This window comes from Dendrobates tinctorius, unplaced genomic scaffold, assembly GCF_039654945.1.
Source record: "Dendrobates tinctorius isolate UK_male_01 unplaced genomic scaffold, ASM3965494v1 ptg000155l, whole genome shotgun sequence".
NCBI lineage: Eukaryota > Metazoa > Chordata > Amphibia > Anura > Dendrobatidae > Dendrobates > Dendrobates tinctorius.
This window is the reverse complement of record NW_027361822.1, coordinates 15,742,263-15,767,445: the sequence shown is the minus strand read 5'-3', so window position 1 is coordinate 15,767,445 and position 25,183 is coordinate 15,742,263. Positions and strand designations below refer to the sequence as shown.

Genomic DNA, 25,183 nt, shown 5'->3' with positions numbered 1-25,183 from the left:
AGAATTCCTCTTAATGCAGCTCTGAGAACCTCCATATCTTCCAATATGACCTGGTTAATGGTTTGACACGTTGACAGGTGACCTCTGAGCTCAGAAATTTCCTTCTCCAGCACATCCATTCTGTGTTCAGCCGCTTGCCTCAGGATCTTTTCTCGCTCGACATGCTCTCTTACTATCTCTTTAAGCATCTCTATTTTGTGATCCTGTTCCCTTTTGGCTAACATGTGTCGCACCATAACTTCTTTAACTATATTTTCAAATGGGGCAGCTTGCCCACCCACACTCTGCTGCTTCAGAGTCCTACCTATCCCTTCATCAGCAGGTTCAGTTTTATCTTGGGTCTTCCCTCCATTACTTTTAACCGCCTCTAGGGTCTCTGCTGAGCTCTCTGAAGTCACTGTTCTTGTTCCCAGACTCCATCACTCCAGCCTCGGGTTCTCTAGAGTTCTCACCCCCTTCCAGAATTTTGGCGCAGTCATCATTTTCCGCCACCTCGGAGGCAAATGAACCACTGGACCGCTCTCCATGACCTTTGTGGGTTTTCACTCCACCTGCGCTCTCTGGGATTTTGCCTCCTACCGCGATCTTTGCTGATGGATCTCCACCGTCACAATGAGTCAGTTTTATTTTCAGCACATCAGCGGCTACCTCTGTGCTGGAGTTTGTCAGCGGCAATGTGACCTCCTTATCTAGGACATTAAGATTGTTTGCACCTGACCATGTCTCTTCTTCAGAGGGTTCAGCCTGGCCTACCTGTCTGCAGCCCCCGTGTCTTCAGTGGCGAGGGGAACCCTTGCCATTTTTACTCAGGTCCACCTTACCGCTCTCTTACCCTTGCGTTAGCATCACAGTCCAAATTGGAGTCACCACTACACACCCTGTCACCCTGGAACAACAAGTCCCCACTTAAACAGGTGTCGGTCCCCTTTCCTGGAGCTAACTCGTTTTTAACGGTCACACTGTTTGTCACCTCTGCTAAGTCCCAGAGATAGTCAGACCCACACTTTTTCCCATTCATCCCTTACTCTGGGACACCGACCTTAGGGGGCGCTACCTCCTCCTTTTTATGCATCACATTACCAGGAACCCCTACAGCCACCTGCTGTGGTGGGGATCCCTCCCACAAGTCCCAAAATGATTCAAAGTCCCGGCCTATTATAATAGGGTATGGCAAGTCCAGGTCTACAGGGACGTCATGGCTGTTAATAATTGGGGGAGTCTCTATGGTTACCCTGGACACCAGATAATCCCTAGGGACCCCATGGACGCAGTAGACTTCCATCTTCCTTCTGGAGATCAGATAGGCAGGGAGTGTGGAGCCCACAAGGGTCACCGAGTCCAAAAGTCTACTCTCACTCTCTCCATTGACCTCTACAGTGCACCTCTGTGACTTCTTGTCAGATGGATAGACAGTACATAATCCTGGATATGCACTGTTCAAATGTTGCCGGCAACAGTCCTTTGGCGCATTTGCAGCAGCCCCTTTTTGGGTCAATGGCCCCTTTTGGGACTCCACCCCTTTTTGGACAACCATCCCTGTTTGGGTCACCACCCCCTTTTGGGTCTCCACCTCTTTTGGACAACCATCCCTCCTTGGGGTGCATGCCGTGGACTCCCCATGCCCTCTAAGGCCCTTAGCGCCTGTGCACGGCAGTCTCTCCGCCGTGTTCCTCATAGCAAGGCTCCGCACCGCTCTGCCTGGCTCTGTCCGGCTCCGCAAAGCTCTGCACAGTGAGACTCCGCACTACTCTGCAAGGCTCCCCTTCGCAGATTTTGTGGACCCGCCGATCCACAACAAACACCTGCTGTTGTCCTCCCAGGTACCTCCTGGACCGATGCCCGCAGTTTAGCACCAACTGTGACATGTGTCTCCACTATCTGTGGACAGGGGAGTACTCACTTGGCTGGTCCTTGAGGCATATGCTGGGACATTCAGGGTTATAAGTCCATTCGGTTTATTAGTAGTACAACATAAACCTCACTTCAGGATCATGGAAACATACAGGACCTCGTGCACTGTTCGGCTCTACAGTACCCACAGTCCGCGCTGAGCCCGGTGTGCCTAATACGGATTAGTGTCCGTTAACTGTCTGTGACACCTGCACAGGATCCGAGATACCTCTTATCCTCATAGGCGTCCTCTCTGGAGGAATAACACAGGCCTCCTCACTCTGCCTCACACGAGCTAGCACTGCCATCCGCACACAAACACGCAGACTCCATCTTGGGTGTTCAGACACAACCCTTGGGTGGGGTATGTAGGTGACTGGAAACCTCCCAACGTATAGCAAAACCTTCAACAGTAGATCTGCTGAGCAAAACACTCCATGCTTCCATCACAGGGCCACCCATCTCTGTGATACATACCGCCCATTAACCACATGACCAGTCGCCATACCACACCTTATTGACAATTTAGTAGAGTCTTCAAGGAGTTCAGTAGGTGATATGTCAGCTGCCAATGGTGGATTTCAAAATAACCAAGTCCCAGTTTTATAACCATATAACATTTTACACCATTCGTACAGACCCTATGTGGTGATATTATAAATCAGGCGGTGTTTAGGCAGATTGTTTGCGGTTTTTGCAAAGCCTGGAGGGTATTCTTCACCACATAAGGACAATATTGATATGCCCAGACACTCTACTGTAAATGGCCACCACCATACTTCTTAAGCTTGCACAAATAAATTCAGGACGTTGCTTATTAAGGCAATGGCTAGTTGCAGTTGAAACCACCCTGCTTGAGATTTGCTAATAAATGCAAATGAGCAACTCGTAAACTGTAAAACAGCTTGGCAGCACTTAACCTTATAAGAATGAAAAGACTGAAGGCAGGTAGTGGATGCAATATTTTGTGCCATGTTGCTGTTTGGGATGGGGTTGTGTTCATTGAATATAATAATGTGGACATTTTAGATTGGGTAGAGTTCCCAAATCACAGTGTCATGGCAGCCAGGTGATGGACACTAATTAGTTACTGTATATCTAATATAGTCTGCCCCAGATATAATGAAATAACCAATTTTAATTCTGAGGTGATTCGATTTCCAGTAAAAGCTACTCTGGGGCATTCTTGTAAAGAATAATGAAAGATAACCCAAAAGTTTTTGAAGTAAACATTTATTAATGATAGGTAAGAAAAAAATGCAGTAATATCTATGAATGCCAAAAATTCTATATGCAAAGCTGATGAATAGATATGCTATCTGGTTTCTTTTTGCATTTTGTAATAAGCTTTTTATTGATGATTGCAAATATTTTACTACTCCAAATTGCTTTTCCTTTCTCTTGTATGACAAGTGACTTTACTTGACTATAACAGGTGTTTGTTCTGCCGTACTATTTGCCAATAACACAAATCTGTAGCAAAAAGAGAATGGCTCCTCCTCTGTGTGATTTCTCTTATGTCTGATAAGATGTGATTTCTCTGTAAAACATAGCCCACATTGTGAACATGGATATGGTTTGTCCCTTGTGTGACTTCTCAGATGTGTAACAAGATGTGATTTCTCGATAAAACATTTCCCACATTCTGAACATGAATATGGCTTCTCCCCTGTGTGAGTTCGCTGATGTGTAGCAAGATGTGATTTCTGGTTGAAACATTTCCCACATTCTGAACATGAATATGGTCGCTCCCCTGTATGAATTCTTTGATGTCTAACAAGATGGGATTTTTCGGTAAAACATATACCACATTCTGAGCATGAAAATGGCTTCTCTCCTGTGTGAATCCTCTGATGTGTAATAAGATGTGATTTCTTGGTAAAATATTTGCCACATTCTGTACATGAAAATGGCTTCTCTCCTGTGTGGATTTGCTTATGAGCAATAAGATGTGATTTCTCTGTAAAGCATTTCCCACATTCTGAACATGAAAATGTTTTCTCCCCTGTGTGAAGTTTCTGATGTCTAACAAGATGTGATTTCTTTGTAAAACACGTTCCACATTCTGAGCATGAAAAAGACCTCTTGCCTGTGTGAATTCTCTGGTGTTTAACAAGATATGATTTTAGGATAAAACATTTCCCACATTCTAAGCATGAATATGGTTTCTCCCCTGTGTGAATTTTCTTATGTGTAACAAGATACAATCTATTGGTAAAACATTTCCCACATTCTAAATAAGAAAATGTTTTCTCTCCTGTGTGAGTTCTCTGATGTCTAATAAGATGTGATTTCTTGGCAAAAGGTGTCCTACATTCCAAACATGAAAATGTCTTCTCCCCCGTGTGAATACTCTGATGGCTAACAAGATATGATTCTTTATTAAAACATTTCCCACAATCTAAGCATGTAAATGGCTTTGGTTCTCTGTGAAGTTTCTCATGTTTAACAAGATCTGATTTATCTATAAAACATTTGCCACATTTTATACATGAAAATGGCTTCTCCACTGTGTGAAATTTTTCTTCTTTCCTTTCATCCTCCTTATCATTCTGTGATAAGTCATAAGATATGAGCTGTTGATACGGATCAGATGATAAATCTTCACTGCAAAGAGCAGAAGGTATATCTGGAAGAATGTCATCCTCTTCATATGTAACCGGTATGATATCCTCATCATCTTCTTTAAAATCTGTAGACATCACATATCTCTCTGAGCATCTGATAGAGTAACCTGTTTAAAATAAAACAGAGTTTAACCTAATGATCTTATGTCTTTCACTACTTTGAAGAAGCCAGTTCCTGTTATACCTTGCTTTTTTCCAATCGTTTCTAGTCAACTTTTCAGTAAAGAGTAATAAAGGGACCTATAGGTCAGTGCTATTAGGCAATGTCCATCTTATAAACTCCCTTAATGACTTTAATGAAGCAGCAGGTTGTGGGATAAAAAAAGTTTATGGATGAAGACGTTAATTACATTCTAGCCAGCATAACTCAGGGCCCTGTTAGTTTGTCTTTCTGCACCCCGCCACAATGGTCGGTCATCATGACCAACGTCATCGTGTAATGCTGGATATGCACATAGTTTTAACTTTTTTCATGAACGGTAAAGAAAAAATATTCCACCATTTTAACTGTAACGTCATTTTGATGCTTAAACAAGAATGTAATAAAACATTCTACTGTATTCAGGGAAATATTTCTTATGTCTGCATAATATTATTGGTCAGTGACTGACAGCTCAGTCATCCAGTCTAGTGCAGGGGCGTGCTGAGCTGTCTGTACTGTGATTGACAGCTCATTTGTTCAGTCTGGTGCAGGGGTGTGCTGAGCTGTCGTATTTTGGACAGCTCAGCCACCAAATCATAGTCTGGGAGGTACAGACCTCTCACTAGATGCTCCCAATTCCCTTTATTGCTCAGCTATTTACATGAGCTGGCAGTCTCATATAGCTGTCAGCTGTAGTTTCAGCTCTGTGTGCTTTTTTTCTCTATGCCTAGTGCCTTAAGGGCCTGTCACACTAAGCGATATCGCTAGCAATATCACTATAACATCACTGGTTTTTGTGACGTTATAGCGATATTGCTAGCGATATCGCTATCTGTGATACTTACCTCCGACCGCTCCCCCGCTGGTTATCGCTGATTGCGCGAGAACGTCCTGGGCCATTTCTCGTCGTCAGCTTCCTGCTGGGCTTCCTGTGGCGCCGACGAGCGACGCATGGACGCGGGCGAGAGGATGTCAGGATCGCTGCGTCTGACAGGTAACGACCCCCGACCGCTGCTATGTCGCTGGTGAGACCTGCCTGTGTGGCAGCTCACTAGCGACCACTTAGCGATGCATCAGCGATCCTGACCGCGTCATATCGCTGGTCGGGATCGCTGGTGCATCGCTAAGTGTGACAGTACCTTTACTTATAGATCTATCGCTGCCTGACCTTGGACATCATTCCGACCACCCGTTTGTCTAATCCTTTTGCTCTGATCAGCTATTCTCCCTGTATTTTGACCTTGTACCGTTACCTCACTACGCCTTTGTCTCTTCCCTCTGTTTATGACTTACCCTCCTGGTTTTTGACCTCTGACTCCTTGACTATCCCGACTCACGGTTTATCTGTGAGAAGTGACTCACCGTCACAATGGTGTTCTTACAATTGCTCATTTGCCTTTCAACCCAGTTACTCTCTTTTCTCTGCTCTATGTAGAAACAGGAAGTCTATTGTCCCTGCATGACCCGTTCCCCTCTTCAACGACTGACCTTGCTTCTCTGCTTCTCTCCCCCTGCCACAGACTTGTGCAGTGACTCATGATTTGTGCAGAGAAAACTGACCTCCTGTTTATACCTAGAACTTAGAATAATTCAGCTAGTCAGTTTTTAATCATGTGATGTCATAGACCTAATGAAAAAGAGAAGCATTATCTGGATACAAAGGCAAAATGAGCAATTGTAAGTAAACAGTACTATATAAAATGATGACTGTAATTTATTAAGAGGATAAAAACTTTGATGGGAGGAGGAGTGCTTCTTTAAGATACAAAATGATGAGCAGTCTCCTGCTAAGTAGATTCTTCTTTGATGGAACTGTGCATGTTCACTGTCTACATGCAATGTAAAACGCCACCTAATAACTTAATGCTTATACAAAGTGATTACAAAAAAAATACCTTCAGATATGGTCGGCTGTTCAGAACGGAAAACTGGAGACTGAATTTGTACAGTAGTTGGTGAAAAACGTTTAGTTCTCATTCGCTCTCCTTCCTCTGGCATCTTGTCTCGCAGTTCTCCATCATAGCTGTATGAGTCCACAATTTCTGGTGCCAAAACACAGAGCCCAAAAATGTCAGGAACAGAGGATAGGAGACTGAACCTGTGTCACTTATAACTGAGAAACCTTTATGTCTTATCTTATCCCTTATTTTCTTATTTTCTCCCTTCACACTCCGTTCTGTGTCATAAATACAGCTTCTTGATTTTTTTTATGTCAAAACGCGGAGCTACTATTCACCTGGGTAGTCATCTGTAGGAATCTCCCTTTTACACCGCTCATCACCCCGCACATATGTCTCTGTAGTATTAATATGGGTCAGATCTTCACCCTGAAACAAATATTGTAAAAGTCACAGATGGAGAAGTCACATCTACGGTCAGCTCTAATCCTGCCATCTCCACCGTTCTCATTACACAAGTAAAAAACATATAATATCGGTGGATAAAACCAGACTGAACACAAGACTAGTGATGGGTGAGCACTAAAATGCTCGGGTGCTCGTTGCTCGAGTCGAGCAAATTTGAATGCTCCTCGAGCAATGAGCCCAATGTAAGTCTATGGGAAACTCAAGCATTTTTCCTGCGGCCCCCCTGGCGGTCTGCAGAGTGACTAGAAATTGTGGAAATTGATGGAACAGTGCTCAGATGATATGGGAACAGCATGGGGAAGACCCTTGGAAGCATTGCTGACTCCCAGGTCACTGCTGTGAACAATGTTGTCAGAGTATTACAACACTTTTACAGACTCACAATAAATCGTACAAAAACAAAACAAAAATGGATTTACCTTGGGTAATATGTTAAGAAAAATCTTTTCCAGGGTAATGACTTGTATATAAGGCAAAATAAATAACCAAAAACAAAAAATGCTACTCCACACCTTGGGCTAAGTTCACACATATCGTTTTTGAACTTTAGCATTGCTTTCAACCAAGACAAATGCATTCACTGGAAAATGTCATTTTAACATTTTACAACCTTATTTGGCCATGTGGTGTGTGACACATCATCAGACACATACTTTTCATTTATGAAGGAGGGACTCTGAAAGCCACAAAGCCTATTTTTATAGGGCCATCAGGCGGCCTTTACTATTCTAAAAGGGCCAGCAGTCAGCCCTCACTATTCTAAGCGAGCCATCAGCAGGCTGTGCTTTGTTGTTCCCATTATTAAACAGTGGGTCTCCTATACTGTTATTGCCTCTGCAGTGAGTGGCAGAGCTGCCAAAAATTAGGATGCACCCAAATACCCCTTTGAAGAGACGTACAGTAGGGCCTCATGAAAAATGTTCCCATTATTAGGAAGTGCCCCTTGGAAGAGACGTGGAGGATGGCCCCATAAATGTTCCCATTAGAAAGGAGCGGGTCTCCTATACTTGTAAAACCCATACACTAAAGGTATGGGCTGACAAACAATTACCCTTGGGGGTATACAAGAACATACTGTATAACCATTTTTTTTACGGGCATCATAAACACCCTTTAAAAAAATTATGTGGGTGCTGCATCATGGACCACGGTCACCCTGGTTATATGGTGGTGGAGGATAAGGAGAAAGAGGAAGACAACAGCAAATAGCCAAAATCAGGAAGCGTATATCCTTGTGTGGGTGTGAAGAGGTGCATGTGAATAGACCTCCCAAAAAAAGATACTGGATTTGAGTTTATGTTACGCTGCTATCATTCGGTGGTGTTGAGAAGCCTGGCCCAATCCAGTCCTTGTTCATTTTTATAAGACTCAGCCTATCAGCATTTTCAGTTGACAGGTGGAAGCGCTAATCAGTTATAATTCCACCAGCGGCACTAAAAACCTGCTCTGACAAAATGCTAGCGGCAGGGCAGGGCAGGCCAGGATCTCCAAGGCGTAGAGAGCCAGTTCATGCCATGTGTCAAGCTTGGATACCCAATAATTAAAAGGCACAGAGGAATCACGGAGGACGTTGGTACGGTCAGCAAGGTACTCCCCCAACATCTTCCCAAACTTTGCACTCCTTGTGAGAGTACCAAGTGCCCCAGGGCCAGTGTGATGGGAGGGTCTGAGAAAACTCTCCCAGAACTTTGCCAGTGTTCCCCTGCCTCTGCTGGATTGGAGTTGTGTCTCTCGCCTGTACTCCTTGATTGTCCAACAAACTGTGACCTCTTCCACCAGCGTTTCCAAATGGGAATTATTTTTAATAATTCCGCAACAAGGGCCCTCTGGTACTGCACCATTTTAATAGACCTGTCCGCCTTGGGAATAAGAGAAAGTTCTCCTTGTAGCGCGGGTCTAGAAATGTCACCAACCAGTAGCGACTGTCACCCTAAATTTTGAGAAAGCAAGGGTCACAGGAAAGGCAGCACAACATACTGTAAACTTTCCCACTTTTGCCTTCGTTAGACCGTGGCTGCTCAAATATTTGGGCATCGCTACATGCGATCTCCTCTTGTACAATAAAGTCCTATCAGTTTAATTAAACACAGCTGGACTCCAATGTAGGAGTAGAACCATTTCAAGGAGGATCACAAGGAAATGGACAGCATGTGACTTAAATATGAGTGTCTGAGCAAAGGGTCTGAATACTTATGACCATGTGCTATTTCAATTTTTCTTTTTTAATAAATTTGCAAAAATTTCTACATTTTTTTTTTCAGTCAAGATGGCGTGCAGAATGTACATTAATGAGAAAAAAATGAACTTTTTTGAATTTACCAAATGGCTGCAATGAAACAGAGTGTGAAAAATTTAAAGGGGTCTGACTACTTTCCATACCCACTGTGTGTATGTGTGTGTGTATATATATATACATACACACTGCTCAAAAAAATAAAGGGAACACTTAAACAACAGAATATAACTCCAAGTAAATCAAACTTCTGTGAAATCAATCTGTCCACTTAGGAAGCAACACTGATTGACAATCAATTTCACATGCTGTTGTGCAAATGGAAAAGACAACAGATGGAAATTATTGGCAATTATCAAGACACCCTCAATAAAGGAGTGGTTCTCCTGGTGGGGACCACAGACCACAACTCAGTACCAATGCTTTCTGGCTGATGTTTTGGTCACTTTTGAATGTTGGTTGTGCTTTCACACTCGTGGTAGCATGAGACGGACTCTACAACCTACACAAGTGGCTCAGGTAGTGCAGCTCATCCAGGATGGCATATCAATGAGAGCTGTGGCATGAAGGTTTGCTGTGTCTGTCAATGTAGTGTCCAGAGGCTGGAGGCGCTACCAGGAGACAGGCCAGTACACCAGGAGACATGGAGGGGGCCGTAGGAGGGCAACAATCCAGCAGCAGGACTGCTACCACCGCCTTTGTGCAAGGAGGAACAGAAGAAGCACTGCCAGAGCCCTGCAAAATGACCTCCTGCAGGCCACAAATGTGCATGTATCTGCACAAATGGTTAGAAACCGACTCCATGAGGATGGTCTGAGTGTCCGACGACCACAGATGGGGGTTGTGCTCACAGCCCAACACCGTGCAGGACGCTTGTCATTTGCCACAGAACACCAGGATTGGCAAATTCGCCACTGGCGCCCTGTGCTGTTCACAGATGAAAGCAGATTCACACTGAGCACATGTGACAGACGTGACAGAGTCTGGCGACACCGTGGAGAGCGATCTGCTGCCTGCAACATCCTGCAGCATGACCGGTTTGGTAGTGGGTCAGTAATGGTGTGGGGTGGCATTTCTTTGGAGGGCCGCACAGCCCTCCATGTGCTTGCCAGAGGTAGCCTGACTGCCATTAGGTACGGAGATGAGATCCTCAGACCCCTTGTGAGACCATATGCTGGCGCGGTTGGCCCTAGGTTCCTCCTAATGCAGAACAATGCCAGACCTCATGTGGCTGGAGTGTGTCAGCAGTTCCTGCAAGATGAAGGCATTGAAGCTATGGACTGGCCTGCCCGTTCCCCAGACCTGAATCCGACTGAGCACATTTGGAACATCATGTCTCGCTCCATCCACCAACATCATGTTGCACCACAGACTGTCCAGGAGTTGGCGGATGCTTTAGTCCAGGTCTGGGAGGAGATCCCTCAGGAGACCATCCTCCACCTCATCAGGAGCATGCCCAGGCATTAAACAGTAGGGAGGTCATACAGGCACATGGAGGCCACACACAAAACTGAGCATCTTTTCCTTGTCATGAGGCATTTCCACTGAAGTTGGATCAGCCTGTAATTTGATTTTCCACTTTGATTTTGAGTATCATTCCAAATCCAGACCTCCATGGGAAATTCATTTTGATTTACATTGATAATTGTTATGTTTTATTGTTCTGAACACATTCCACTATACAATGAATACAAATTTGCAACTGGAATATTTCATTCAGAGATATCTAGGATGTGGTATTTTAGTGTTTCCTTTATACAGTATATATATATATATATATATATATATATATATATATATATATATATATATATATATATCACAATTCTTTTTTTAAAATAATATATCTTTATTTAGCTTACAAAAACGCATACAAATCCGCATGAAAATCTGCATCAAAAACGACGCAGAATTTTAACTGCGTTTTCTGCCAAGAGAGGCAGAATCCACGCAGAAATTTCCACAAGCAAATCCGCAACGTGCACACATAGCCTTACATAGCTGGCCTATAGATAACTGTTTTTAACCCCTTAACTCCCGGAGCTTTTTTCAGTTTTGCATTTTTGTTTTTTCGCTCCCCTTCTTCACAGAGCCATAACTTTTTTATTTTTCCACCAATATGGCCATGTGAGAGCTTATTTTTTGTGGGAAGAGTTGTACTTTTGAACGACACCATTGGTTTTACCATGTTGTGTACTCGAAAGTGAGAAAAAAATTCCAAATGCGATGAAATTGCAAAAAAAGTGCAAGTCCAAACTTGTTTTTTGTTTGGCTTTTTTTCTAGGTTCACTAAATGCTAAAACTGACCTGCCATTACGATTCTCCAGGTGATTACGAGTTCATAGACACCAAACATGTCTAGGTTCTTTTTTATCTACCGTAAATGGTGAAAAAAATTCCAAATTTTGGTTAAAAAAAAAAAAATTTGCGCCATTTTTCGATACCATTAGCATCTCCATTTTTCATGATCTGGGGTTGGTTGAGGGCTCACTTTTTGTGCGCCGAGCTGATGTTTTTAAGGATACCATATTTGTGCCGATACGGTCTTTTGGTCGCCCGTTATTGCATTTTAATACAATGTCACGGCTACCAAAAAAATGTAATTCTGGTGTTTCGATTTTTTTCCCGCTACGCTGTTTAGCGATCGGGTTAAACCTTTTTTTTATTGATAGATCGGGAGATTCTGAACGCGACGATACCTAATATGTGAACGTGTGATTTTTTTATTGTTTTATTTTGAACGGGGCGAAAGGGGTTTATTTAAACTTTTATGAGACCTCAGGTTGTTATGGCAACGCATCGCTGACCCCCGATCACTTAACGGGGGTCAGCGATGCGCTTATTTCCAGGGCGCCGGAAGCGCCGGTTAAATCCTGCTGTCAGCGTTTGACAGCGGGATTTAACTAGTTAAGGCTACTTTCACACTTGCGTTTTTTGCTCTGCGGTTTTGCGCATGCGTTTTTTTCCCCTATATTTAACATGGGTGCGCATTGTCATGCGTTTGTACACGTTTGTATGTGCATCCTGTTGTGCGACCTGTCTCAAAAAAACACATGCACACGAAATTCATGCAAAAACACATTAAAGTCTATGGGAGCGCTGGTAATGCGCACGTCAGTGCAAAAAAAAAGCGCATGCTTTTTTTGCAAAAACCATGGACAAAAAACAAGAAAACGCATGATGCGTTTTTTATGCGCGTTTGAACTGCGCACACAGCGCAAAAAACCCCAAGTGTCAAAGTAGCCTAATAGGCGCGGGTGGATCACGATTCCACCCGTGCGTATTGCGGGCACCTGTCAGCTGTTGAAAACAGCTGACATGTTCCGACTTTGATACGGGCTCACCGCCGGAACCCTCATCAAAGCGGGGGTACTGCCATTGGGTATACTATTGCGACCAATGGCAGAAAGGGGTTAATAGTAAACTGATGTCAATAACTTTGCCAACACACTGCAGCAAAATTTAAATGGAGGCCAGAAATGGCAAAATTTTGAGCGATCTTATATGTGATCCGTGTGTCGGACAAACCACAGTTTTAAATAGATGGATTTTTAGTGCTGTAATATGGAAAGGATCTAGCTGTATTCTGCAGTGCCAACAAGCAAATGGAGCAGGAAAACGGTGTTCTCTGGATTGCTTTTTAAGCAAATAAACAGGATTAAGATTAAAAAAAAATATTCCTGGCCCCTGATACCTGGGGCTATGTCTAGAAATATATCTATGCAGCTTTATTAGTCGTCAGAAGGACTGTTAGTTGAGATGGATATGTGTATAATAGATTGTGGTATACCTACACTAACTAATAAAGCAGCAAATCTCTCCCTAGCTCAGCAGCACGTCTCCCTACACTGCCTGATTCCAGAGTAGACCGTGACAAGCATGGCGGTGCCAGGTCTGATATAGACCTGATGATGCTGTGTGGCCAGCCAATCACTGTAATGCCACAAGCAACATGTCTGTGGCATTACAGTGTGTGACAGACAATCCCTCCATGTTCATTGGCTCTCTAAAGAGCGACAAACATGCAGGGAGTGGACCCAATTTTCACCGAGCAACCCTGGAAATACTTGGCGAGCTCTGAGCATCTCGAGCAGCGAGATACTCGGGCAAGTATCGAGTAGTGGCGAGCATGCTTGCTCATCATTGCACAAGACCTTCGCAGCCGTCTACACAGCATAGGGGAGATCTCATGGCACTTTCTTTCCATCTACCTGATGATCCTGAGGAACATTGGGATCTTCCTGTTAACAGTCCTGTGGAAGAAGAGGACGGGGACATCTCTCTGGTGTTGTCCTCCTACTGGACGGAACTGGAGGAAACACATACAGGGACTGAACTCATTCTTTACATATAGATAATTTTAGGCCATGTGTATTTAATCCTGCCTATTACCCGGTGATGTGAGGGGCTGGGGAACCTCCATCATGATGTCTTTGTACAGATGTTTGTGTCCTTCTAAATACTCCCACTCCTCCATGGAGAAATAGACGCCGACATCCTGACACATACAATGATATCATCATCCCCCAAATCCCTTGATAACATTACTGTATAATGTCCCAGCATTCCCAGAAGTGTCACCTCTCCAGTCAGCAGCTCAATCATCTTGTGGATGAGATCCAAGATCTTCTGGTCATTGATGTCATCATGTATCAGGGGGTGAGGTGGAGGCCCCGTGATTGGGCTCAGGGGTTTTCCACATCCCTCAGACACAGGGGCCTGACAGCGCTCACTAGAGGTCTTCTTCACTACTGTGTAATCCTGGTTATGGAGAGACACATTAATAAATCTCACTACAGACATTTCCAGAGTCCTCACCTCTCAGTTCTGTCCATCTGTTATTCCCATAGATAAGAATGATGTAATGTGACGTCATCAGAATCTCTCACCTCTCCAGTAAGCCGGAAGAGGATCTCTAGGGTGAGGTGTAATATCCTCTCCGCCATCTTGGCCTTTTCATCCCTGACTGGTCAATCAGAAGATCTCCTCCTAAAGGATTCAATATTGTCGGACTTACATGGGTAGAAGATGATGTAACATCATAAGGAATCTAATGTAATACAATAACTAAAGTTATTATTGAAAACATATGAAGAGACAGAACGTGTAGATGTGATATTCTTTCCTTTTTTATGGAATTGAGCACAAGTGTAATATTTTATGAAGGTAGCTCCTCCATATTTGAAGTTAATGCATGTCGTACCTTCACAAGAACGCTTCAGTCAGTCTCTGGCCACAGCACTGGAAGAACCCAAATACCTATGCAGTGGAACCTTTCCACCTTCTTCATTTATTAAGGTTTGGGATATGGACAGACCTCACAGCTTAATAAACATCTTCACATGCCGTTCTGGGCAGTGTCTCTTTGGACCAATTTTATTCAGATATACTCTAATTGAAGGAACCAAATCAGCTGAATTAAGTTTGAGGTTTTGGGAGATTTGCTCAGTTACATAAATAATCATTATCAAACAGCAAAACTAATATCATGGTGGTACGAATGCCATAATGAGGGCTTATACTGCAAAATCCAACTGCAACAAAGACAGTTTCAAGAATCTTCCAAAACATTATTTTTGGGATTCAGACTTTTAGCATAAATTTCTGTTTTAGAGTAAAACTCACAATCCTCCTATAATGTGACGACTCTGTGTTTTCTCCATATTCAGCCCCACAATCTCCTCCTCCAGGATCAGCGTCCTCAGCACAGGACCGACGACACAGACATTTCATGGGAAATCCCTTTATTCCAAACTATTACAGCCAAAAGGAGGGAAATGACAGATTCTCCATTTCTCCAGATTTCTATGGAGAGAAAAACCCGACATTTCCATTATTCCCTGTAATCTCCACCCCAGAGAGAAAGCGTCATCTGCCCCCAAACCAGAGCGCCCTCCCCTGTATACATGAGCCCAGCCAGCGCTCTATTACTGTCCATATACACATGGCAGAGGGCGCTATCTCCGGGAATGGAGGGGTTACTGCCCCCTGTGCAGCCCAGTAATGGGGAATCTCCAGCACCTACCTCCACCTGCAGGGGGCGCTATCTCCGGGAATGGAGGGGTTACTGCCCCCTGTGCAGCCCAGTAATGGGGAATCTCCAGCACCTACCTCCACCTGCAGGGGGCGCTATCTCCGGGAATGGAGGGGTTACTGCCCCATGTGCAGCCCAGTAATGGGGAATGTCGAGCACCTACCTCCACCTGCAGGGGGCGCTATCTCCGGGAATGGAGGGGTTACTGCCCTCTGTGCAGCCCAGTAATGGGGAATCTCCAGCACCTACCTCCACCTGCAGGGGGCGCTATCTCCGGGAATGGAGGGGTTACTGCCCCGTGTGCAGCCCAGTAATGGGGAATCTCCAGCACCTACCTCCACCTGCAGGGGGCGCTATCTCCGGGAATGGAGGGGTTACTGCCCCCTGCGCCCAGTAATGGGGAATCTCCAGCACCTACCTCCACCTGCAGGGGGCGCTATCTCCGGGAATGGAGGGGTTACTGCCCCCTGTGCAGCCCAGTAATGGGAAATCTCCAGCACCTACCTCCACCTGCAGGAGGCGCTATCTCCGGGAATGGAGGGGTTACTGCGCCCTGTGCAGCCCAGTAATGGGGAATCTCCGGCACCTACCTCCACCTGCAGGGGGCGCTATCTCCGGGAATGGAGGGGTTACTGCCCCCTGTGCAGCCCAGTAATGGGGAATCTCCAGCACCTACCTCCACCTGCAGAGCCGCACTCCACATATATGGCTGCTCTGTGCGCACAGGACCTGAGATGAGGTCACAGGAGGGGAGGAGTCAAGGGATTCAATAAGGGCATGCATGGAGTGGAGCCTCATGTGGCCAATGTGTAGGCAGTTTGTGGATACTGGAAGTCATAGGTGCCAGTGACTGTCTCTCACATTCCCTGGATCTGAATTCAATTGAGACCTTCCGAAGCATGTGTCACTACACTTGACATCACCAAGTAGATCTACAGTCCAGGAGCTCACTAATCCCATATATGTTGCTGACTTTGCCCTTGTTTTGTTCCCCTCTTCCCGTCCCGACTCTGTGTTCCCCTTTCATGTTTTGGACTCTCTGGTATTTGACTTGGCTTGGACCCTGATATGCTGTTTGTCTCTTGTCTTTGGCATAGCTCTTCCTGACTGGTACTGACCCATTTGGCTTGTTCCTGACTCTGTATTTGTTTATTCCTTTGGTACTGCGCTACAGACTAATATCGACCCGGCTTGTTTGACTATTCTGCTGCACTGCAGGTCTGCTCTTGCTGTGTGCAGTCCTCCCTCCACTCTTTTTCCATCTAGTGGAGCTTGCATCTACCTGCATAGCAGGAGCGTGACACACGGTTTGACTTTTTTAACATAAAATTGGCTATAATCGAGAGAAGATGCCATATAGTGTTTGGAGAGTCCCTGATGTGCCTAAACAGTGGAAAACCCCCACAAGTGGCCTAATTTTGGAAACTAGACCACCAAGGAATTTATCTAGATATGTGGTGAGCACCTTGAACCCCCAAGCGCTTCACAGGAAATTATAACGTTGATTCATGAAAATTAAAAATCACATTTTTTCCACAAAAATGTTATTTTAGCCCAAATTTTTTATTTTCACTAAACTAACAGGACAAATTAGACCCCAAAATTAGTTGTGCAATTTCTCCTGATTAAAGGGAATCTGTCACCCCTTTTTTGAGATATCATATAATGATATCATTCAATTGTGTGTCACATAAAGATTCTCTTAGTACTTTTGCTTCCCCCTGACCCCGCACCTTTCATGCATAAATACCTTTTTTATATCGGTTCAAATGTATGTAAACTGCCGCTGTTCGATCCACTGGGCGGGTCATATTTACCTGCTCTCGCCCCCCCGTCTTGCTCTACGCATTTCTTCTTGTGTAGTGCAAGTCGGTCAGACAGTGTTCACGCCACCCGCTGGCTGAAACACAACAAGAAAACACAAAGTGACAAATTTGCAAAAATACTCTGCAGTAAAAATTATCACAGTAATCAGCAAGTGCTGGAAAACAAATACAGGGTATTTAGTTGATACATTTTTTGCAAAAACTTTTTACTGCAGAGTATTTTTGCAAATTTGTCACTTTGTGTTTTCTTGTTGTGTTTCAGCCAGCGGGTGGCGTGAACACTGTCTGACCGACTTGTTCACACTTGTGCATGTCACATGTTTTTAATCCGTTTTTTTCTTGCTCAGCATGGTTTGGGAGACCCCACCCCTCTCTTGTGTGACATTCACATAAATGAGCTGTCTTGCACCACGAGCCCATACTGGGGGGCGCCTGTCTGTATCCTGTTCATTTAGACACTGTTCACATGTTCAGGTTTTAAATACATTAGATAGGGACTGCTCCGTGAAGGGTTACCGTGATGTGGTGGAGCAGCTTGCTATACAGTTTTTGCAAAAAATGTATCAACTAAATACCCTGTATTTGTCATCCAGCACTTGTTGATTACTGTCATAATTTTTACTGCAGAGTATTTTTGCAAATTTGTCACTTTGTGTTTTCTTGTTGTGTTTCAGCCAGCGGGTGGCGTGAACACTGTCTGACCAACTTGTTCACACTTGTGCATGTCACATGTTTTTAATCCGTTTTTTCCTTGCTCAGCATGGTTTGGGAGACACCACCCCTATCTTGTGTGACATGCACATAAATGAGCTGTCTTGCACCACGAGCCCATACTGGGGGGCGCCTGTCTGTATCCTGTTCATTTAGACACTGTTCACATGTTCAGGTTTTAAATACATTAGATAGGGACTGCTCCGTGAAGGGTTACCGTGACGTGGTGGAGCAGCTTGCTATACAGTTTTTGCAAAAAATGTATTGACTAAATACCCTGTATTTGTTTATTACTGTCATAATTTTTACTGCAGAGTATTTTTGCAAATTTGTCAATTTGTGCTTTCTTGTTGTGTTTCAGCCAGCGGGTAGCGTGAACACTGTCTGACCGACTTGTTCACACTTGTGCATGTCACATGTTTTTAATCCGTTTTTTCCTTGCTCAGCATGGTTTGGGAGACCCCACCCCTCTCTTGTGTAACAGGCACATAAATGAGCTGTCTTGCACCACGAGCCCATACTGCGGGGGGCGCCTGTCTGTATCCTGTTCATTTAGACACTGTTCATATGTTCAGGTTTTAAATACATTAGAAAGGGACTGCTCCATGAAGAGTTACCGTGACGTGATGGAGCAGCTTGCTATACAGGTTTTGCAAAAAATGTATCAACTAAATACCCTGTATTTGTTATCCAGCACTTGCAGATTACTGTCATAATTTTTACTGCAGAGTATTTTTGCAAATTTGTCACTTTGTGTTTTCTTGTTGTGTTTGTGTAGAGCAAGGCAGGGAGGGGGGGAGCAGTTGAATAAGCCCCGCCCATCGGACCGTGGCAGTTTACATACATCTGAACCAATATAAAAAAGGTATTTATGCATGAAAGGTGCAGGGTCAGGGAGAAGCAAAAGTACTAGGAGAATCCTTATGTGACACACAATTGAATATCATTATATGATATCTCAAAAAAGGGGTGACAGATTCCCTTTAAGCTAATACCCCACCTGTGGGATAAAACCATTGTTTGGGCGCACGTTAAAGGGTCAGAAGCAGAAGAGTCACGTTTTGGAATGCAGACTTTGTTATAATGGTCTTCGGGCATCATGTCGCTTTTGGAAAGCCCTTGATGTGCCTAAACAGTGTAAATCTCTCACAAGTGATCTCATTTTGGAAATTAGATCCATCAAGGAATTTATCTAGATATGTGGTGTGCATCTTGAAACCCCAGGTGCTTCACAGAAAATTATAATGTTGAGTTGTAAAAATATAAAAAAGATTACATTTTTTTTCCACTCAAATATTATTTTAGCCCCAAATCTTTTTATTTTCACAAGGGTAACAGGAGAAAATAGACCCCAAAATTTATAGTGCAATTTCTCCTGAGTAAGCAGATACCCCATATGTGTGGGAAAACCAGTTTGGGCGCATGTCAGGGCTCGGAAGGGAAGGAGCACCAATTGACTTTTTGAACGCAAAATTGGCTTGAATCGAAAGCAGATGCCATGTTGCGTTTGGATAGCCCCTGATGTGCCTAAACAGTGGAAATCCCCACATGTGACCTCATTTTGGAGACTGTAGCCCCAATGGACTTTATCTAGATGTGTGGTGAGCACCTTGAATACCCAGGTGCTTCACAGAAAATTTCATTTTAGCCCCAATTTTTTCATTTTCATAAGTGTAACAGGAGAAAATTGACCCCAAAATGTATTTTGTAATTTCTCTTGAGTAGGCAGATACCCCATCTGTGGGAGAAAAGCACCGTAGGGTTTGGAAGGGAAGGAGTGACTTTGATGGAATGGTCTGTGGGCGTCATGTCTCGCTTGGACAGTGCCTGATGTACCTAAACAGTAAAAATCCCCCCCACAAGTGACCCTATATTGATCTAGTGTTTTCCTGGTATGTGAATGTATAATGTATACATATGCATATACGTAAATTGTGTAGTGTGCTTCAGGTTGGCATACTGAGTTATGTACTGTACGTCAGGTAAGCATACGTGTTATTAAGTCAGAAATTAATTTAGTAGCATGTGTGTGTGGCACAGTTTGATGCATCCTTTTATATACAGGCCAGGTTTTTCAGGGCAGGTGTCGCATTGCCATTGCGTATCCCTTTTGTAATACACTCAGCACCTTTTTTGTGACCTTCCTTTCTTTGAGGTTTGAGGGACCTCACCGACGAAATGTTGGCCTGGTTCTATACGAGCACCTTCAGTTCTAGAAATACTGAGGCCCTCTCCTTCCTGACTGCCAAATATTAGGGCCTTAATCACTACCTCCTGGTATCTGAAGGTACACACTGGTCTGGCCTGCATATCGTAATAGCAAGAAAGCATTATACATTACCATCTGTACGATGTGCACTGCCAGCTTCTTATACCACACCTCGGCTTTTCTCATGGTACTGTATGGCTGGAGGACGTCATCTTCCTCCATGTTTTTGTTGTTCCCTAGTACACAGTTTGGTTTGTGGACCTGTGAAGAGTGGTGGGGGTGCTGCCATCACCATGTAAGGCTGGTTTCACATTAGCGCATTTTATGCGCACGCACGGCCGGGGGTAGCTCCGCCCCCGATCCGGCTCTCTGCCCGGCGTGCCCGCCCCTTGCCTGTAGCGCCGCCTCCTAGCGGACGGCGGCGCCTGCGATCGGCGCACCCTATCTTTAGCATAGGGTGCGCCGATCGTGCGCAGGTCGTGCGCTAGTTGCGCTTTGACCTGCGCTGCGCACTTATGACGGTGCGCCGTGCGCGCCAAAATCCGAAAAGTTCGATTTTGGCGCGCACGGCGCACCGTCATAAGTGCGCAGCGCAGGTCAAAGCGCAACTAGCGCACGACCTGCGCACGATCGGCGCACCCTATGCTAAAGATAGGGTGCGCCGATCGCAGGCGCCGCCGTCCGCTAGGAGGCGGCGCTACAGGCAAGGGGCGGGCACGCCGGGCAGAGAGCCGGATCGGGGGCGGAGCTACCCCCGGCCGTGCGTGCGCATAAAATGCGCTAATGTGAAACCAGCCTAAGGCAGTCAGGAAAAGGACATCCCTCTTGTCCTTGACCACCAGCATGTTGCTGCTACATTGTGCTCTGCTCTCACGATTTCTGAGCAGCTGCCCTATTAGCATCATTAGGGAGGACTTTCTGATTTTTGCTGACAGTACCGCAGGCTGCAGAAGCTCGTACAGAGAGGCACTTAAGTCCGATACTGCTATAAGTTATCTACATAGAGGTCATAACCTTGATCCAGCAGTGGGTGCACCAAATCCCTCACAATTTTCCCACTCACCCCCAGGACAAGGGGGCATTAAGGGGGTTGAATCCAGGTGTTCTTCCCTTCATAAACTCTAAACTTGTGGGTGTAACCGGAGGTGCTCTAACAGTTTGTAGAGCTTATTTCCATACCTTGCCCTCTTATTGGGCAGATATTGTTGGAATTTGAGCCTCCCTTTGAAAGGTATCAGGGACTCATCCACACAAATGTCCGTTTGAGGCACGTACACCTCACCAAACTTGATGAAGTGATCAATCACTGGCCAAACCTTAGTCAGTCAAAGTTGGTGCTCTCTCAAGTAGCACACTGTGCATTATCATTGTAATGCAAAAATTAGTGGATGGCCTCACAACTTCAAAGTTCTGACATTTTCACTAGGCCCATGTGAAAAGCCAGGCCCCAAAACATCATCATTTCTACTGCATCTACAGGGGTCCAGTTAGAATATGATGAAGGGTGGTTTTGTGCCAAAAATTGCTGGGCGTAGAAATTTGTCTTGTCCACCAAAAGGTTTACAAAATCCTCAGAGAACTTAAAAAGTGTATTTCTGTGAGGCCAGTGGTGTCAAATTGGATTCCTGATTGGGCCACAGGAATTTGTGGCTCATAATCTTCAGTGGGTGAGGTCCATAAGGGGTCAGTAACGATGGGTGCGGATTCATTTTCTGTCCTCGGGCATCTACATGGTGGTTCGCTATCACTTGAGGTCGATCAGTGATGCGTTGCTGATTAGCCCTCAACGGCTGTAGGACGGCGGCACGGATGTCATTTTTTTCTGCGCTATCTGACTAACCATAACTCAGTTCAGTAAAAATAACTGTAGTAGACAATGATTACTACGATATATTTTTACTGTCCCTAATCTAAATTGTTTTTTGTGAAAAAAGAATAAAAAGTAAACAAACTCAACAACTGGATGTTGAGCACTGATGTACATCAGTGTTCAGCCTTCAACGGCGGTAGGACGCATGCATGGATCTTATGCTTTTTGTGCGCTGACACTAACCCTAACTCAATTATACTTATAAATAATACATTATAAAATTATACAGTATAAAAAATACTGTAGTAGACTACGATTACTATGGTATATTTTTACTGTCCCTAATCTAATCCTATCAACTAATGTAAATTTATTTTTTACTCTTTACTATCTGACATTATCTAACTCAATTCAGTAAAAAGTACTGTAGTAGGTGACCATTACTAAGGCTGGTTTCACACTTGCGTTTTTTTTCGCGGTATTTTAGCGCTAAAAAACGCATGCGATTTTTTTTCCTATACTTTGCATGGGATGCGCTTATGTGCGCATACACACGCGTTTGTATGCATTTTTGCGCGCATGCGTTTTTTTGCAGTATGCGCTCGGGCGCACAAAATGCATCCTGTTGCATTTTTTGGGCGTCCGACTTGCCTCAAAAAAACGCATGCGCGCACATTGCATTTTTTTTACAGCAAGACACCCATTATAAGTCTATGGGTGCGCATCGGCATGCTTATGTATGCGTTTTTTTGCACATGAGTTTTTTTTTGTTAACCATGGAATTTAGGGGTTTGGGTGAGAGTTAGGGTTAGTTAAGGGGGTTTAGGGTCAGGGTTAGGGTCAGGGTTAGTTAGGGTTTAGGGTTTGGGTTAGTATGGTTTGGTTAAGGGTTAGGGTCAGGGTTAGGGTTTGGGTTAGGGTCAGGGTTAGTTAGGGTTTGGGTTAGTATGGTTTGGTTAAGGGTTAGGGTCAGGGTTAAGGTCAGGGTTAGGTTTAGGGTTAGGGTCAGGGTCAGGGATAGGGTTAGTAAAGTCATGGTTTGGGTTAGTGTGAGGGGCCACCTAATGTTTGGAAAAAACGCAAACGCGGTAAAAACGCACTAAAAACGCATACAAACGCATAAAACGCTGCGTTTTTTTCATGCATGCTCATAAAAATGCTTGAAAAAAACGCAGCAGTTGTATGCGTTTCTATGAGTTTTTTCAATGCGTTTTTTTGCGGGAAAAACGCGCTGCAAAAAAAAGCAAGTGTGAAATTAGCCTAAGGTATATTTTTACTGTCCCTAATCTACTTCTATCGACTACTTAAATTATTTTTTACTTGATTCATTTTTGACACAAAAGAAACAACCGGAGGCCGATCAGTGATTCATGTCACTGACCAGCGCTCAACGGCAGCAGGACACACGCACGTACGTCTGTGTTGCATTAAAAAAATAGGAAAAAAGTCCTTGCCATAAGCAAGCACGGTGCTAATCAGTGGTGTTTGTTTGAACAGCAGCTCCACAGCTGTAGGATGCACACATGGAGTGGAGCACAGGAGGGGGGAGAAAAAATAGTTAAGGGGAAAAAAAATGTGGAAAACAGCGAGCACGAGTACCAGTGATTTATGATGCACGCTCGGAGGTGGTGCAAAGGGGGAATAGACAGGGACAAAAAAAGGCGTATAAAACACAGAGCATGGACATTGATTAGCATCACTGAGCAGTGATCTGTGGCGGGGGGGCAGGGAGGCTGGAAGAATAATAATCTTTATTTTTATATAGCGCTAACATATTCCACAGCGCTTTACAGTTTGCACACATTATCATCACTGTCCCCGATGGGGCTCACAATCTAAATTCCCTATCGGTATCTCTGGAATGTGGGAGGAAACTGGAGTACCCGGAGGAAACCCACGCAAACACGGGGAGAACATACAAACTCCTTGCAGATGTTGTCCTTGGTGGGATTCGAACCCAGGACTCCAAGGCTGCAGCGCTAACCACTGAGCCACCGTGCTGCCCCAGAAGAATGGCAATAAAGGGGAAAAGGAGATTGAGTTGGATTAGGAATGATCAGGAACGGATCAGGGAAGGATCAAGAAATCTTCTTTCAGCTGCAGCAGCAATAAGAGTGATGGCACAGGCTTTGTTGCACCCTAAGGCCAAGCATGGCGCACAAAAGGATACAGTGACCACCCTGTACAAATCTGCAGCAAGAATGAGGAAGTACAGCGAGGTAATTTTGGGGTCACATTGCATGTGTGCACTCTGATTGGTGCGATCGACAATTACCAATCAGAGCTGGTCCTGGTGACGTCTTGGTTGCTAGGCTCCAGCCTTTGATCGGTGCCGTTACAGCACCGATCATAGGCTGGACATCAGCGTTTCAAGCAATCTGATTGGCTGAAACACTGAAAACGCTGTGATTGAACAATTGCGCTGTGATTGGCAGTTATCGTAGATGTGGGGAGACAGCGCCATCCCCCCAGGATGACGACTCCATGTGCTCTGCCACAAGATTGAGCAGGCACATGGATGTGAACACCACGATTGAGTGATGCCACATTTTAGCCATGGGTACGTCTAAGTCGGTAAGTACCTGCCGACCAAGACGAACTGTATACATCTAAGTTCGTGAAGGGGTTCATAAATAAGTTGAATAATATCGCACCCTGAACAGAATGTTGGGGTACACTTCTTATAACCAGGAACCATTCAGAGTAGTAGTCATTCACCACAACTCTCTGGGTATGATCTTTGGCCAATTTTTGATCTAAACAGAAGCCTTACAATCGAAACTTATAGACCTTAAATTTACTCATTAGGCGTTTATGTGGGACAGTGTAACATGCCTTTGCAAACACAGCTACCAGATGTCAATTTTCTACTCAACTCTTTACTAAAACAGCTTGGTTTGACAACGGTTTTCCTTAGTAAAACTGTGCTGATATCACTTCCAATCAGGGTGACATCTCACCTCCGGCAGCGCTGTGAATTATTTCTTGGGGCGGCAGCAAAATACTCCTGCAGAGCGGAGAATGAGTCGGGGAGTGACAATGTCCGCTCAACAAATTCAATAAAAGTGGTGGCGTACATTACGCCAGAAATGTTTTTCAGTACAGTCTAACTTGAGTAACATTTCAAATGAGGCGCACAACGCTGATCAGATGCACCAAATTCATTAGGTGGCATGCACAAATTAACTAATTTGTACAGAACACCAATCTTAATGAATAGAAGCCATAGTTTGAGTATTTTTTTGTGTGCACCTAGGCCAGGTTCAGAAGACTGAACATATTGAAAAGAGCCAGTTGCATCCACAAATTGAAAAAGTGCAAACAGACCTGGACAC

At 44.5% G+C, this 25,183-nt stretch overlaps 1 protein-coding gene across 3 annotated transcripts; it reads right to left on the bottom strand.

Moving 5' to 3' along the window:
* Positions 1-3,105: 3,105 nt before the first annotated feature.
* On the bottom strand, positions 3,106-16,054 carry LOC141051207 (uncharacterized). Of its 3 annotated transcripts, XM_073548084.1 has the most exons (8): positions 15,969-16,054; positions 14,884-15,063; positions 14,462-14,649; positions 14,148-14,247; positions 13,840-14,019; positions 6,896-6,986; positions 6,555-6,701; positions 3,106-4,624 (listed from the first exon to the last, which is right to left on the bottom strand). In XM_073548084.1, the coding sequence occupies exons 4-8, from the start codon at positions 14,202-14,204 to the stop codon at positions 3,309-3,311; spliced, it is 1,791 nt and encodes a 596-aa protein (XP_073404185.1). In that variant the 5' UTR covers positions 14,205-14,247; positions 14,462-14,649; positions 14,884-15,063; positions 15,969-16,054; the 3' UTR covers positions 3,106-3,308. The 3 variants fall into 3 exon arrangements, with proteins under 3 accessions (XP_073404185.1, XP_073404183.1, XP_073404184.1); XM_073548082.1 differs by lacking the exon at positions 14,462-14,649; XM_073548083.1 differs by lacking the exons at positions 14,462-14,649; positions 15,969-16,054 and adding an exon at positions 15,797-15,817.
* Between the last annotated feature and the right edge of the window lie 9,129 nt (positions 16,055-25,183).